This window comes from Apodemus sylvaticus, chromosome 4, assembly GCF_947179515.1.
Source record: "Apodemus sylvaticus chromosome 4, mApoSyl1.1, whole genome shotgun sequence".
In the NCBI taxonomy this organism is placed as follows: domain Eukaryota; kingdom Metazoa; phylum Chordata; class Mammalia; order Rodentia; family Muridae; genus Apodemus; species Apodemus sylvaticus.
Genome location: NC_067475.1, coordinates 46,252,946 through 46,265,286, shown reverse-complemented (window position 1 = coordinate 46,265,286; position 12,341 = coordinate 46,252,946). Strand labels below are relative to the sequence as shown.

Genomic DNA, 12,341 nt, shown 5'->3' with positions numbered 1-12,341 from the left:
AGTCCTCAGCAGAGAGGCTCGAGCCCCGACCATGGGAATGGATGGTATCTGATGGCAGATAAACAGAGAGAGACCAGGCAGACACTGGTGATTAACTGAAATGAGGAAGACAGAGAGAGAGCCTGAGGAGAGACGGCAGAGTGACCGGAATACTGAAGACAGCAGAGGACAAACCAACACCAGGAAAGCGCAGAGTCAGGAGAGCCGAGCTGAGCCAAGCTGGAGCCGGAGCTCCACGCTCCAAAACCCCGCCCGCCCAAACCTGGAAGACGAGGACCATGCAGCACCGAGGCAACTCAGTAGATGGCTTACAAAAATCTAACTTCTAAAATATTAAAGAAAAAAATCTTCAAGATGTGTATCAATGTTCACTGGATGCATCCAGGGGACTGATTTTTATCTTGATGCATAAAAACCTTTCTCCTTGTATTTTACAAATTACATTTACAAATTATTAGTGGAACGTTTTCAGTATTGAATGTAAAGCACCTGTTAACGTGACGTATAGTACTGCAAACTGATCTTTGATCTTAATTTTAGTTACATTTTTTTTGTCACACTGGGATTTGAACCCAAGACTTTGCTTATATTGGGCAACTATTATAGCACTTAGCTATATCCCTAGCTCAATTTAGTTCTTTAAATAATAGCTCAAATGTGTTTCAACATCCCCTGATCAGACTTCTCACTTTTTATTTGGCTTCATCTTCTGCTTGCTTGAGAGGCTTCTGATGATGTAAGCAAGCTTACTGTGCTTTTGCTGTCTATACTCCACTTTATCAGTGCTTAAGCCCAATAAAGGAAAAGAGTGTGCTCTAAAAAGCCAACGGACAGATATACACAAAGCTAAATTATAGATGATTTCCCAAGTTGTAACAACAGATGCTACCGCAAATAGCATGCTCAATCTTTTCCCTGCAGATGATCTTTCCAGAACTTCTTTTTCTCCCTGGTGCAGGGACTGAATCCATACTAGGTACAAGTTCTACCCACGAGGGACTTCCTATAATCTGTAGTTTCTGCTTCAGGTGGTGGTCTGCAGCAAAGTGAGCTGAGCTATCATTGTGCTAACTCGACAGATCTATTCTTAATCCACAGAAACCTTCATCACTCACCACCGATGTGGAACACAGTACTAGTTTGGCACAAAGCAAGATCTTGAAATTTCATCTAACTTAAAAGTATTTGAGTGTGTGTGTGTGTGTGTGTGTTTAGGCAGAGGACTGAATCTAGAGTGTGTGTGTGTGTGTTCAGGCAGAGGACTCAATCTAGAGCCTCATTTATGCTAAGCATGCATTCTACCACTGAGCTATAACCGCCAACACCCAGTCTCTAATTCTAAGTGTTTTTTTTTTAAATCTAATAGAGTGTTAATGCATTAAGAGCTAATCAAACAACTTGTGACTGACCTTGTTCAAGTCTGAAGAGGGTCTTCTCTAGCTTCTCCATTTCGTTCAATGGTAGAATTCGAATCTGTTTACTGTGTTCCATTTTGGCTTCCAGAGGATTTGAACTCTTTCTGTAGAATTAAAAGGACTCCAAAGTGGGATGAGTTACCCCTATAAAACAAAGTGGAATTATGAAAAAAAAAGGAAAGAAAATATGACCTAAAACTCTCTGGAGTTGACAGCGGCACTTACATGTCCTAGATAGGTTTAAAGCCAAGAAGAGCAATGAGAAAGAATGAAATCTTATCAGGAAATCCCAACAAGGGAGAAGTTTCTTCTCTATTGGAGCAGAATAACAAAGCCTGAAGCAAAGATTCTTACACTCTGTTCGAAACGGAACAGACCAAGAAAAAAAAAAAACAAAAAACCTAAAGCATTCTCAGAGAAAAGCTATGCATCTGCGAAAACCCTGGAGTTCAGCGGCATAAATTCCGTTCCTGAGCCAGGGGGCCTGAACGCTCCAAATGGCACTGCAGCCTCCAGGAGATCAGGCTGCGGAACAGGTGGAAGAGCACCGCGTTCCCAAATTCGGGTCTGTAGCCACCAACAGGGAGGTGATCGGAGGGAAGCAGTTGCTGTCCCGGGAATAGCTGCGGCGGCATGCGATGTACAGAGCGGCTATAGATAGAAAGAATGCGCGCCCAGAGCCGGACGCATTCCAGGCACTTACAAGCGGGATAGGCGTGCGGCGTCGGGAGCGGGAGCCGGAGTCGGGGACAGCGGAACGCCGGGCCGAGAGGCGGCCCGGGGAGGGCAGGGCGCCTTGAAGGGCACGGGGAGGGGCGCCGGGACCCAGGCCAGGGGACAGTGACAGGCCGGGGCCGCCGAGACTCCGCCCCCCGCGGCCGGAGGACGCGCTGACTCCGCCAGGCCCCTGGACTAGCCCAGGGGGCGTGGCCCTGCCTCCCCGCCCACTTCCGGGAGCCATCGCTCCCGCTAGCGCAGACCTCCAGCTAGCTCTCGCGAGAGGTGGGCGCTGCTTTTTGGGGGTTTGAGGGGGTCTGGGTTTTAAGGGGGGTCGTTACCCTGAAGCGCAATCACTGTTCCTCTCTAGAAAAAGTGAATGAAAGAGCGAAGATGAGCAGGGATAATGTTTAGTCAGGGACTTTTCTTCTGTAAAGAAAATGCAAGTTGGGAAAACCAAGTTTCTTAAAATTCTCCGCGATGGTTGGCTTTACTGTTAACCTGTGACACACTAGTCACTGGGAGGACTGGACCTCAACTAAGGCACTGCCTCCATCAGGTGGGGCTGTGGGCATGTATGTGGGAACATTTTCTTGTTTTATGGTTGCTGTGGGAGAAAAATAGGCATGGCCACCCCTAGGCAGATGGTCTTTAGTTCTTTAACAGGTCAAATAATCCATGATTAGCTAGCCAGGAAGCTGCACCTACTTCTCCACCGTCTCTGCTTGAGGTTGTGCCTCTGGGTCTTCCGTTGAGTTCCTGCTTTGACTTCCTCCAGTAAAGCACTGTGATCAGGAAGTGTAAGCCAGATGATAAACACTTTCTTCCTCCTCCAACTTGCTTTTGGTCAGGGTTTTATCACAGCAAACATGCCTTTTTTTCTTTTTTTTTTCTTTTTTTTTTTTTGGTTATCATTGATTTAAAGATAAGAAAATAGAGTTCCCCAAAGGTTGAGTGACTTGTTCAAAATCAATGAACAACGGCGTGTATGCGATTACAAGTGCATTCTTGGTGATTTCTGTTCAGAAACCCTTAATCTGAGGGCGTTGACATTATTCCCAAGTCTTGATATCAATAAGAACTTGGTAAATTGGAAGATTGAGTTTGCTTTCTAGCTTATAAAGAACGTTCTGGTTCTTCTGTGACAGTCATCTCAGGATTTTCCCTTCAGGAAGTCCTTTAGGTTTGATGATCCCTTAGGTGTCTCTTCTCCTGGGTTCCTAGGAAGTGTGGAAGCCAGAGTGTGTCCTCTGTGAACTGGCTACAAACTGCTGCTTGACTGTGAAATTCCCTGGTTCAAGGCTGCCGGCTAGGCTAATCAACACAGCAGGTCTTCATATAGGGAGGGTTGAAGAACGGGAGCTGGGAACGCAGACACCACACTCTGGCTATATGTTGGGTTTCTCTGATTTTTCTTTTCTAAAACATAGATTCTGATCCTTGACTTCCCCATCTGAAATAAGGAGCATGGCCGCACGCTCTGACTCTGTCAGGTACAGATTCGTCACACTGTCCCATGGCCAGCTCATTTTGCTGCTCCCCAGGGGACAACTGTCCTCCAGGGCTGCGTATCTAGCTTTCCCATTGTCCTGCCTCCAGCAAAACTCACATGGTCTGCCTAATGTCTCAGTAGATATGAGAAGTAAAACAGGTTGAAGACGTAAATTCCTTTAGCAGTGATTTATTCTTGTGAAAGTGCTTGAATTCTTCAAGTGTTGTTAAGTCGACTGGACTTCGGAGGCTTCATTTTGTAAAGGAAAGGGGAGAGTAAATGATGGAGCGCTGATTTGGTAAGGGACACTTTCGCAAGTCACATGATGTGGCTTTAAAATGAGAAGCCGCAAGGATGTGCTATCTGTGAAGTCCTTGGGTGCCAAAGGTGTCGAGCCACAGTGCCTCGTGTATGCTGATGGACATTTGCCATGTTTGTGGTGTCCTGTGCATGCAGGATCTATATAAACGCACCTCTCACCCTGTAGCTACAGGTGAAAATCCGTAAGGACCTCCTAGTAGACAGTCTCGGGTCCTGTTAATCCCGCCGATGAGAGGAGAAAAGATGTCTGCGGGAATCATGGACGGATTAATTAAGCAAGCTTTCTTTTTGTACAGGGACTGTCTTCTCCTAACGCAGAGTTCCAGAGATCAGCCCTGGATGCTGGGACGATACTGGTTTTTATACTCAGGAATAATAGGGGGATTTCCAAATGGGGGATTTGTCAGGCAAATAGGTGGGGTTACTCTTATCAATGATGTTGTCAAACAAACTGGAGGAAAAGGCCCTGGGCCATGACAGATACAAAAGGTTACAGAATGTTTCTTACTCTGAGAAGAGGAGGTATTAGGGTAAATGTATTCTCAGTGTTTGGTCCTAAATCACAGAAATCGGGAAAGACAGAACCCAAGAACAAAATAAAGATTGCTCAATAATAAATATGTTTTTAAAAAATATACAAGCTGGGCATGGTGGCACACGCCTGTGATCCCAGCACTTGGGAGGCAGAGGCAGGCAGATTTCTGAGTTCGAGTCCAGCCTGGTCTGCAGAGTGAGTTCCAGGACAGCCAGGGCTACACAGAGAAACCCTGTCTCAACAAACAAACAAACAAACAAACAAAAACACAGAGGGCCTGGGGAGTGGCGCAGTGGTTAACAGCACTGGCTGTTCTTGCAGAGGGTTTGGGTTTCATTCCCAGCCCCCTACATGGAGGTGCACAACTGTCTGTAACTCCAGTCCCAAGGGATTTGACACCCTCTTCTGCCCTCAGTGGGCATCAGGCATGCAACATGTATGATACACGCATATACATGGAGACAAGCACACATATTTTAAAAAAAAAAAGTCTAAAAAGAAAAAATTATTTCAAAAAGTTCCCAAGCTCTGATACAACAAATTCTCTGCAGAGTCTATGGGATACGTGCAAACACCAGGATTTAGTGGTGTGTTTTGATTTGGTTTTGGTTTTTTTTTCTCCCCTATGAAAGATCTTTTAAATGTTCCTCAATTTAAAACCAAGCGTTTTCACCTTTTCAAACAGTTTTTAACTTTCTGTTAATATTGTGCGATCCACATTTCCCACAATGCAGGGATTCCAGCTGGCATTTTTGGTTCGGAAGAAGGGATCAGGAAAGGGGGGTGTTAAATCTGGTCGTCTATATTTGTTGTGGTTTTTTCAGATATATTGCAATAAAAGCAAAAGAGCAGCAGGTTAAATAAGATGTCGCTTTATTCCCGTCTAACGTAACAGTCTGGTATAAAGGGATCAAGGCTAGTGTAACACCTCTATGATATCCAGATCTCAGATTCCTATTTCATAATTTCCTCCTGGGCCAACCTCATCATAAGTGCACGTAAGTCTGATGGAGCTGGGGCTATCATAGCCAAGTTCTTGCAGCAGAGTGAAGAAAAAGAAAAAAAAACTTCTTTTAAAAAATAATTTCTTTTTAAAGGCATGACATTTCTGTTTATAGCTCCCTAGAATCTCTAAAATAGACATACACGGCAGCCATGGGGCTAGCCCAAGCCTGGGTTTTATTAGAGAAAGAGAGAATGACTTCCTCATACAGCTAATAGTCTACTTCAGCTTGCATTATATTTTAAATTTTCATACCAAAAAGATACCCTTTGCAACAGTAGAATGGAAGACCACTAGGAAATGTTGTTTAAAAAGAAGCATGGACACTAAACCCATACATTCACCCATGTCCTGTTGGGGGAAGCAGCTTCAGGTCTGTAAGTCAAAAAAGCTGGCTGAAACTCACGCCAAGCTGTTGCCAGCTGACTGACCAGGCGCAGCCGGCTGGTGGAGTCATGCTTGCTGCGTGCTGACTCCCAAAGGACTGGACAGAGCTGAGCCAGGCTCACCATTATCCTCCAGAAATGCACCCACCAGAAGAGCCACTGCACCTTGCAGGAAGAGGAAATAAACAGCAAAGAGGAGCTGGGATGTTCTCTCTGCAAAGCAAAGTTAGGGAAAAACAGCATCCTCAAACTTTGAGAAAGTCGCGTCATCTCTTTGAGCCCTGGCTCCTAAACTATCAGTGATTTTCTTTCTTTCTTTCTTTCTTTCTTTCTTTCTTTCTTTCTTTCTTTCTTTCTTTCTTTCTTTCTTTCTTTCTTTCTCTCTCTCTCTCTCTCTCTCTCTCTCTCTCTCTCTCTCTCTCTCTCTCTCTTTCTTTCTTTCTTTTTTATTTTTATTTTTTTGGTTTTTTTCAGAGACAGGGTTTCTCTGTATAGCCCTGGCTGTCCTGGAACTCACTCTGTAGACCAGGCTGTCCTCAAACTCAGAAATCCACCTGCTTCTGCCTCCCAGAGTGCTGGGATTACAGGCGTGCGCCACCACCACCCGGCATATCAGTGATTTTCTAAGGTTCGAAAAACTAAAATACACGAAACGTTTTGAAAAACAATGTATGTCCTGTAACTACTTAATGACAGCTTCTATTTAATGTGCAGGAAGGAGGTACCAGATGTTCTTCTGAGTCCATTATATGAATGGACTAAATTTTCCAAACACACAATATTGTCACTCTTGATTGAGAAATAACAAAGTCCCCAAGGTCAAGCAACCTGTTCAAGTTCGCCTAGTGAAGGAGAGGACAAGTGTGACTTCAACTGCTTTCCTGGTGATTCTGGTTCAGTAAATGCTTTATCTGAGGCTCTGACAGATTCTCTGAGACCTGCTATCAGTAAAGACTTCATCAGTTGAGAAAGGATGCTCCGACTTTATACGTAGCTGTGTCAAGAGTGAGATTGCTTTCTTGTTCCTCAGGACATTCTGGCTTTTCTGTGACAGACAACTCAAGATTTCCCCTTCAGGAAGTCTATCTGCCTTGCCCTCCTTCTACTGTGGGTAGGTCTGGTCATCTCCTAGCTCACTTACTGTGTGCTATGTTCTGCCCAAACTCTATGTGCAACTTTATATCTGCAAGAGCCTTTGGGACAGGTATTGCCAGGATGGCAAAATTATAAAAATATTTATACTGCTCAGGTATAAGCGAATATGTTTTTCTGTGTGTGTGTGTGTGTGTGTGTGTGTGTGTATGTGTGTGTTTCTGTGGTGTATGTTTATAAAAGCAGGTGCACATGGAGACCAGAGGATGTTTGGTGTTCTTTTCTATCACTGTCTAACTTATTCCCCTGAGACAGGGTCTCTTGCTGAAATTGAATTGGCTGCAGCCAGCAGGGCCAGGAATCCTTCTGTCTCTACCTCCCCTCTCCAGCCTTGGGATTACAAGCTGAACTTATTGGCTAACTTCACCCATCTTTTAATGAGCGTGCTGAGGATTTAAACTCAAGTCTTTATCTTGTGCAGCAAGCACTATTACTAATGGGGCGTTTTTGCAACCCTTTGATGTATATTTTATTCTGAAAAAAATCTCTTAACATTAGGAAGACAGCTTAGTTGGTAAACGCTTGCACATACTCAAGAGGATCACAATGGAACACGGTTGTAATTCCAGTGCTGAGGAGACAGAAATAGGCAGATGCCTGGGCCTTGCTGGCCAGCTAGCTACCTAGCTTAATCTGTAAGCTCTGCGTCCCAGGGAAAGCCCCTGTCTCAGAACCCACGATAGAGGCTTCTAGGCTAGTATGGTGGCAGGTAGATCTCTGTGAGTGCGAGGCCAGCCTGATTGATATAGCGAGTTCCCAGCCATCCAGGTTACATAATGAAACTGTCTCAATCAATCCATCGATGGAGAAAATAACGTCTGTCTGTTTGTGTTTAAAAGATGGCAAGCTCCCAAGGAGTGACACCTGAGGCGATTGCTGGTGTTCTTATGTATGTGTGTTCATGCACATGAACACATGAACACACACGGAGATTCTGATTGCCTTTTCTCCAACTACAGATCAGAAAAGGAAAACTGAGCCTTGTCTGCTCTGAAGCTAATTCTTACCACGCTTAAACAATCTCTTTATCTCTGCCTCTTTGAAGCAATCGTTCTTCAGTTCCCATGCGCTCCCACCCCTTCTCTGTAGAAAGGTGTCTGGCACACAGAGGAGCCTCATACGAGCATGGCAGTGCTGGTCTTTGTTCAGGGTTTGCATCATAACAAGAGGCCTGTCCAGCCATGCTTCTGACTGTGCAGTTCTCGAAAGCTATTGATGTCTGCAGCTGATAACTCCCTTATCCTCTCTTGGCTTCAGTGGAGAATAAGCTGATCCCCCAGCGTGTGCCTCAGCCTCTCTGATATCACCTCTCTGATTTCACTGTAGAGCGCTCTGTGTACCCATCTCTTCCCTGCTCATACGCCTGTGCTGGAATCAGCTCCCTGTCGCCATGGTGGACTGTGATGGTTAGCTTTAAACTGTTAACTTGGTAAAATCTAGAGTCACTTGGGAAAGAAATCTCAGTGAGGAATTGTCTTAAGTGGGTTGAACTGTGTGTGTGTGTATGTGTGTGTGTGTGTGAGAGAGAGAGAGAGAGAGAGAGTGTGTGAGAGAGAGAGTGAGTTGATTATATAAACTGATGTAGGAAGACCCAGCCTAAGAATGCTCCCACCACTCTCTGGAGTTGGGTTCTGGACAGTATTAAAAAGGAGAAAGTGCATTCATTCATTTTCTCTGCTTTTGACAGTGGTTGTGACTCACTGATTAAAGTTCCTGCAGCCTGGATTTCCCAGTTATGATAGACTGTAATCATGAACTAAAATAAGCCCTTTTCTCATTTCTTACCCAAGATGTTTTGGTTAGGCTATTTTAACCTGGCACCAGGAACGGACTAAGCTATAGCTTCCTGAATTGTGTGCTGGAGATGAAAAACTGGTCCTGCCTGTACTGGTCTCTGATTTATCTATTTGGGGACCCTTCCTGTGGACCCACCACTTCCCTCAGTTTGCTCTGCTGATGTAGCACTAAGTTTGCAACACATAACAGAGCAAAGGGCCTGAAACTCTGCTCAATAAACAGTAATTTCCTACTTTCTTTCTGTCCAACTCCTGGTAAAGTTATGGCTAGCACAGTGTTAACTGTAAGCATTTACTACGTGTTCGAAAGTAGCACCTTTCTTAATTATTTTGCTTAGTTTTAAATCAATTTTCTCAGAAATGACTTGGAGATAATTTAATAACTGATTGGGTGGATTCTTTCCCAGGTTAGAAGAGTGGGAAGTGTGTCACCAAACAAAGCTGCCACCGAGGCAGAATTGTGCATCAGGTTTCCTGACTTAGGCATCTCATCTGTGTCTTAGGCAGAGTGAGCTTAAAAGGACCAAGTATCTTTTCCCGTAGATCTAACTCACTTATAATAGAGGCTACAGTGTAGCAAGTACTTAACCTCTTGGGAGTGAATCAAACAGCAGCCGTGCCTGCAGTGGCCCTCCTTCCCCTCTCTATCCCAAGAGAGTCACGCATCAAACTCGGTATGTTTCATATGTAACCTGCTGGGAAATATAAATATGAAATTGAATTCTATGAATAATGCAAAAGTAAGCAGTTATATCATTTGGCTTCAGAGTATTGAAAGATTTAGAATTGATTATAAGAGAGGACTGTCCTTTCTTTCTCACTGTGGTATTAGTGGTCACTTGCTCCCTTTAAAGCAATATAGACTCCTGAATTATTCAAACCTTAGCAGTTAAGTTGATAAAGTAAGAGTTGAAAGGAAAACAGAATATAAAGGCAGAACTAGAACTAAAGGGACTTTGCTTAACTTCTCAAAATAGCTGTTTGTTTTACATAGATTGCCACATACTGTATAATATGAAAATAAAATTAGGTGAAGTATAATCTATTAGTGGTACACTTGCTACATGATGTGACGGTCAGAACAAACTAACTCACAGGGCACTTGTCAGGGGTAGTTCACTGCCAGTCAAGTAAACTCAGAAAAGGTCAGTGGTGTAACCACAAAGGCCAAGCTATTTTAAATGCAGAGGTTTATAAAAAGCTCTTCTCAATTTACTGTGACTCATAGAGTCACTTTCCTGCTTACACAGTAGCTCAGGGTGGTGGATGTTCAGTGCAACAAAGCAAAAAATCAGCAAAACGTTAAGTTAGGCTAACCAGCATGTGGGACAATTTACTCCATGAGCCTGGGTTACATCCACTATCCAGGCACAGTATTGCTCATTGATTACATTAAAAAATATGAATACTTTGTTTTTTAAAGATTTATTTATTATATGTGAGTACATTGTAGCTGTCTTCAGACACACAGGGCTTCAGATCTCAACATGGTTGATTGTGAGCCACCCCATGTGGTTGCTGGGATTTGAACTCAGACCTTCAGAAGAACAGTCAGTGCTCTTACCTGCTGAGTCATCTCACCAGCCTTACTAATACTTTTTTTGTGTTTTGTTTTGTTTATTGGATTTGGTTTTTTGGAGACAGGGTTTCTCTGTATAGCCCTGGCTGTCCTGGAACTCACCCTGTAGACCAGGATGGCCTCAAATCAGAAATCTGCCTCCCAGAGTGCTGGGATTACAGGCGTGCGCCACCACTGCCCGGCACTAGTTCATTTTTAAAAATGTCTTTTGGGAGGATTGTAGAGTTCCTAACAATGAGATTATGTATTTTTGCTTTTATAAAGCATGAAGTTCTAAGTTGATGGTAATGGGTGTTTTGAAATATGGATGGATAGTGATAATGGGTATTTTGAAATACGGATGTATGAAGTATACATTACATTCTGAACCAGTGTGAAATGTAGACTTTGGGCATGTTTTGTTAAACATGCCTCATTTAGTTATAATATTCCCTAGGACCCATATTGATCTCTCTCTCCTTTCTTAAACCCATTAATTCCTTGATGTTGTAAAAATAAAATTGCAATAAAGGCTATAACCACTGCTCTTGGTTGCCCACCCTAACTACAATGTTAAGACCCTGATCCTGAAGACATCCTTGGTTGCAGGACACAGAAAAGTCACTCTTGAATGCTCCCTGCTGGCTAGTTTTCTTAGTTCTTCAAGGCGCTGTCCAGGCTGCTGGGGAGTAAAGATCTGACTCAGCACTGAACCCTGCATGCTGCAATACCAACGTGCCAGGCAAGATGAGTCCATCAGTGCAAGACTGGGAAGATGGATAATGGGGTCACCATATGCCCTGTGATTGGATATGAGGCCCATCCACAGGGGCACTTTTATACCTGGTACTGTGAACCAATCAAAAGCCCTGGCTCAGGAAGTCAGGTCCTAGGGGAGAGCCTATTGAGGTTGTTTTTCTAAATGGTTATGTTGCAGGATGGTATTCTAAACATTTGTGTTTATATCCATAGATTTGCACTGCTCCCAGACTTGATTCAGAGACGTTTTCTTTCTCCAGTGAGAGGTAGTTAAAGCAAAGATGCATTCCTGTTGAAAGTGCTGAGGACAACTGACCGAGAGTGCTCCAAAGTAGACGGCACATCTGTATCAACTGCCTCCAAAAAGCCCAGAGAAAATGAGACAAAGAATGCAAGAGCCAGAGGAAGGGGAGGAATGCTTGGAAACTGTGTCCTCTGGACATGATGTGCTACTGCCCATGTAGATTCATAGCAGCTATGGTTGCTATATAAAACCTGCAGAAGATCAAATCAGTTAAAAATCCTAGCATAGCGAGGAAAGGGGCCCAAAGCCCTACCCCAGCTGAAGAGTTATTAGCAGTTGATGGCTACTAAGGGAGGGACAGTCACTTCTCCTTAGGAGTGTGGCCACTCTAGGCTCACCATGCCCTAGTGGATGACCCCGCATATACATGTCAGCTGCACTAATTGAACTTAGTTGGTTAAAAATAAATAAATAAATAAATAAATAAATAAATACAAGACTGGAGATAATGCTCAGCAGTTTGGAGCACTTGTTATTCTTACAGAGGACTTGGGTTGGTTCCTAGAACACACATGGTAGCTCACAACCATTCATAACTCCAGTTCTTGGGGATCTGATGATCTCTTTTGAGTTCCCTGGACACCATGAATATATACAGTATATACATACCACAGGGAAACCACTTACACACTAAATAAATCTAAAAATTAAAAAAAATTGAAGACAGAGGACATGAAATGAGGAGGTTTGTGTGTAGTGGGGGGTTCTTTGGAGAGATGGAGGGGAACATATGATCAAGATATATTGTATACATATATGAAAAGTTCAGACAACAAATAAAATAGAAAACGAGTTCTGGAGAAAAAGTAAAATAAAATCTAAAAAGCAATGAAAATCTGAGGCATTATACTTCTTTTGTGTTGTGCCTTTAAATTATTTATTGCTTTATTTTTAATGTGTCAA

General features: G+C 43.5%; 1 protein-coding gene and 1 long non-coding RNA gene across 2 annotated transcripts in view; one reads left to right on the top strand and one right to left on the bottom strand.

Annotated features, from left to right (window-relative positions):
• Agl (amylo-alpha-1, 6-glucosidase, 4-alpha-glucanotransferase) overlaps positions 1-2,311 on the bottom strand; it is a 52,425-nt gene extending 50,114 nt beyond the window's left edge. Inside the window, exons 1-2 of the mRNA XM_052179354.1 lie at positions 2,119-2,311; positions 1,410-1,559 (exon numbers count right to left, since the gene is read on the bottom strand). Coding sequence (XP_052035314.1) covers positions 1,410-1,491 — 82 coding nt within the window. The 5' untranslated portion in view covers positions 1,492-1,559; positions 2,119-2,311. The remainder of the gene's footprint in view (positions 1-1,409; positions 1,560-2,118) is intronic.
• Positions 2,312-2,331: 20 nt separating this feature from the next.
• Positions 2,332-11,872, top strand: LOC127682754 (uncharacterized). Its single transcript, XR_007977420.1, has 2 exons — positions 2,332-2,417; positions 11,348-11,872. It is a non-coding gene; the product is annotated as an uncharacterized LOC127682754 (long non-coding RNA).
• The last annotated feature ends 469 nt before the right edge of the window (positions 11,873-12,341 follow it).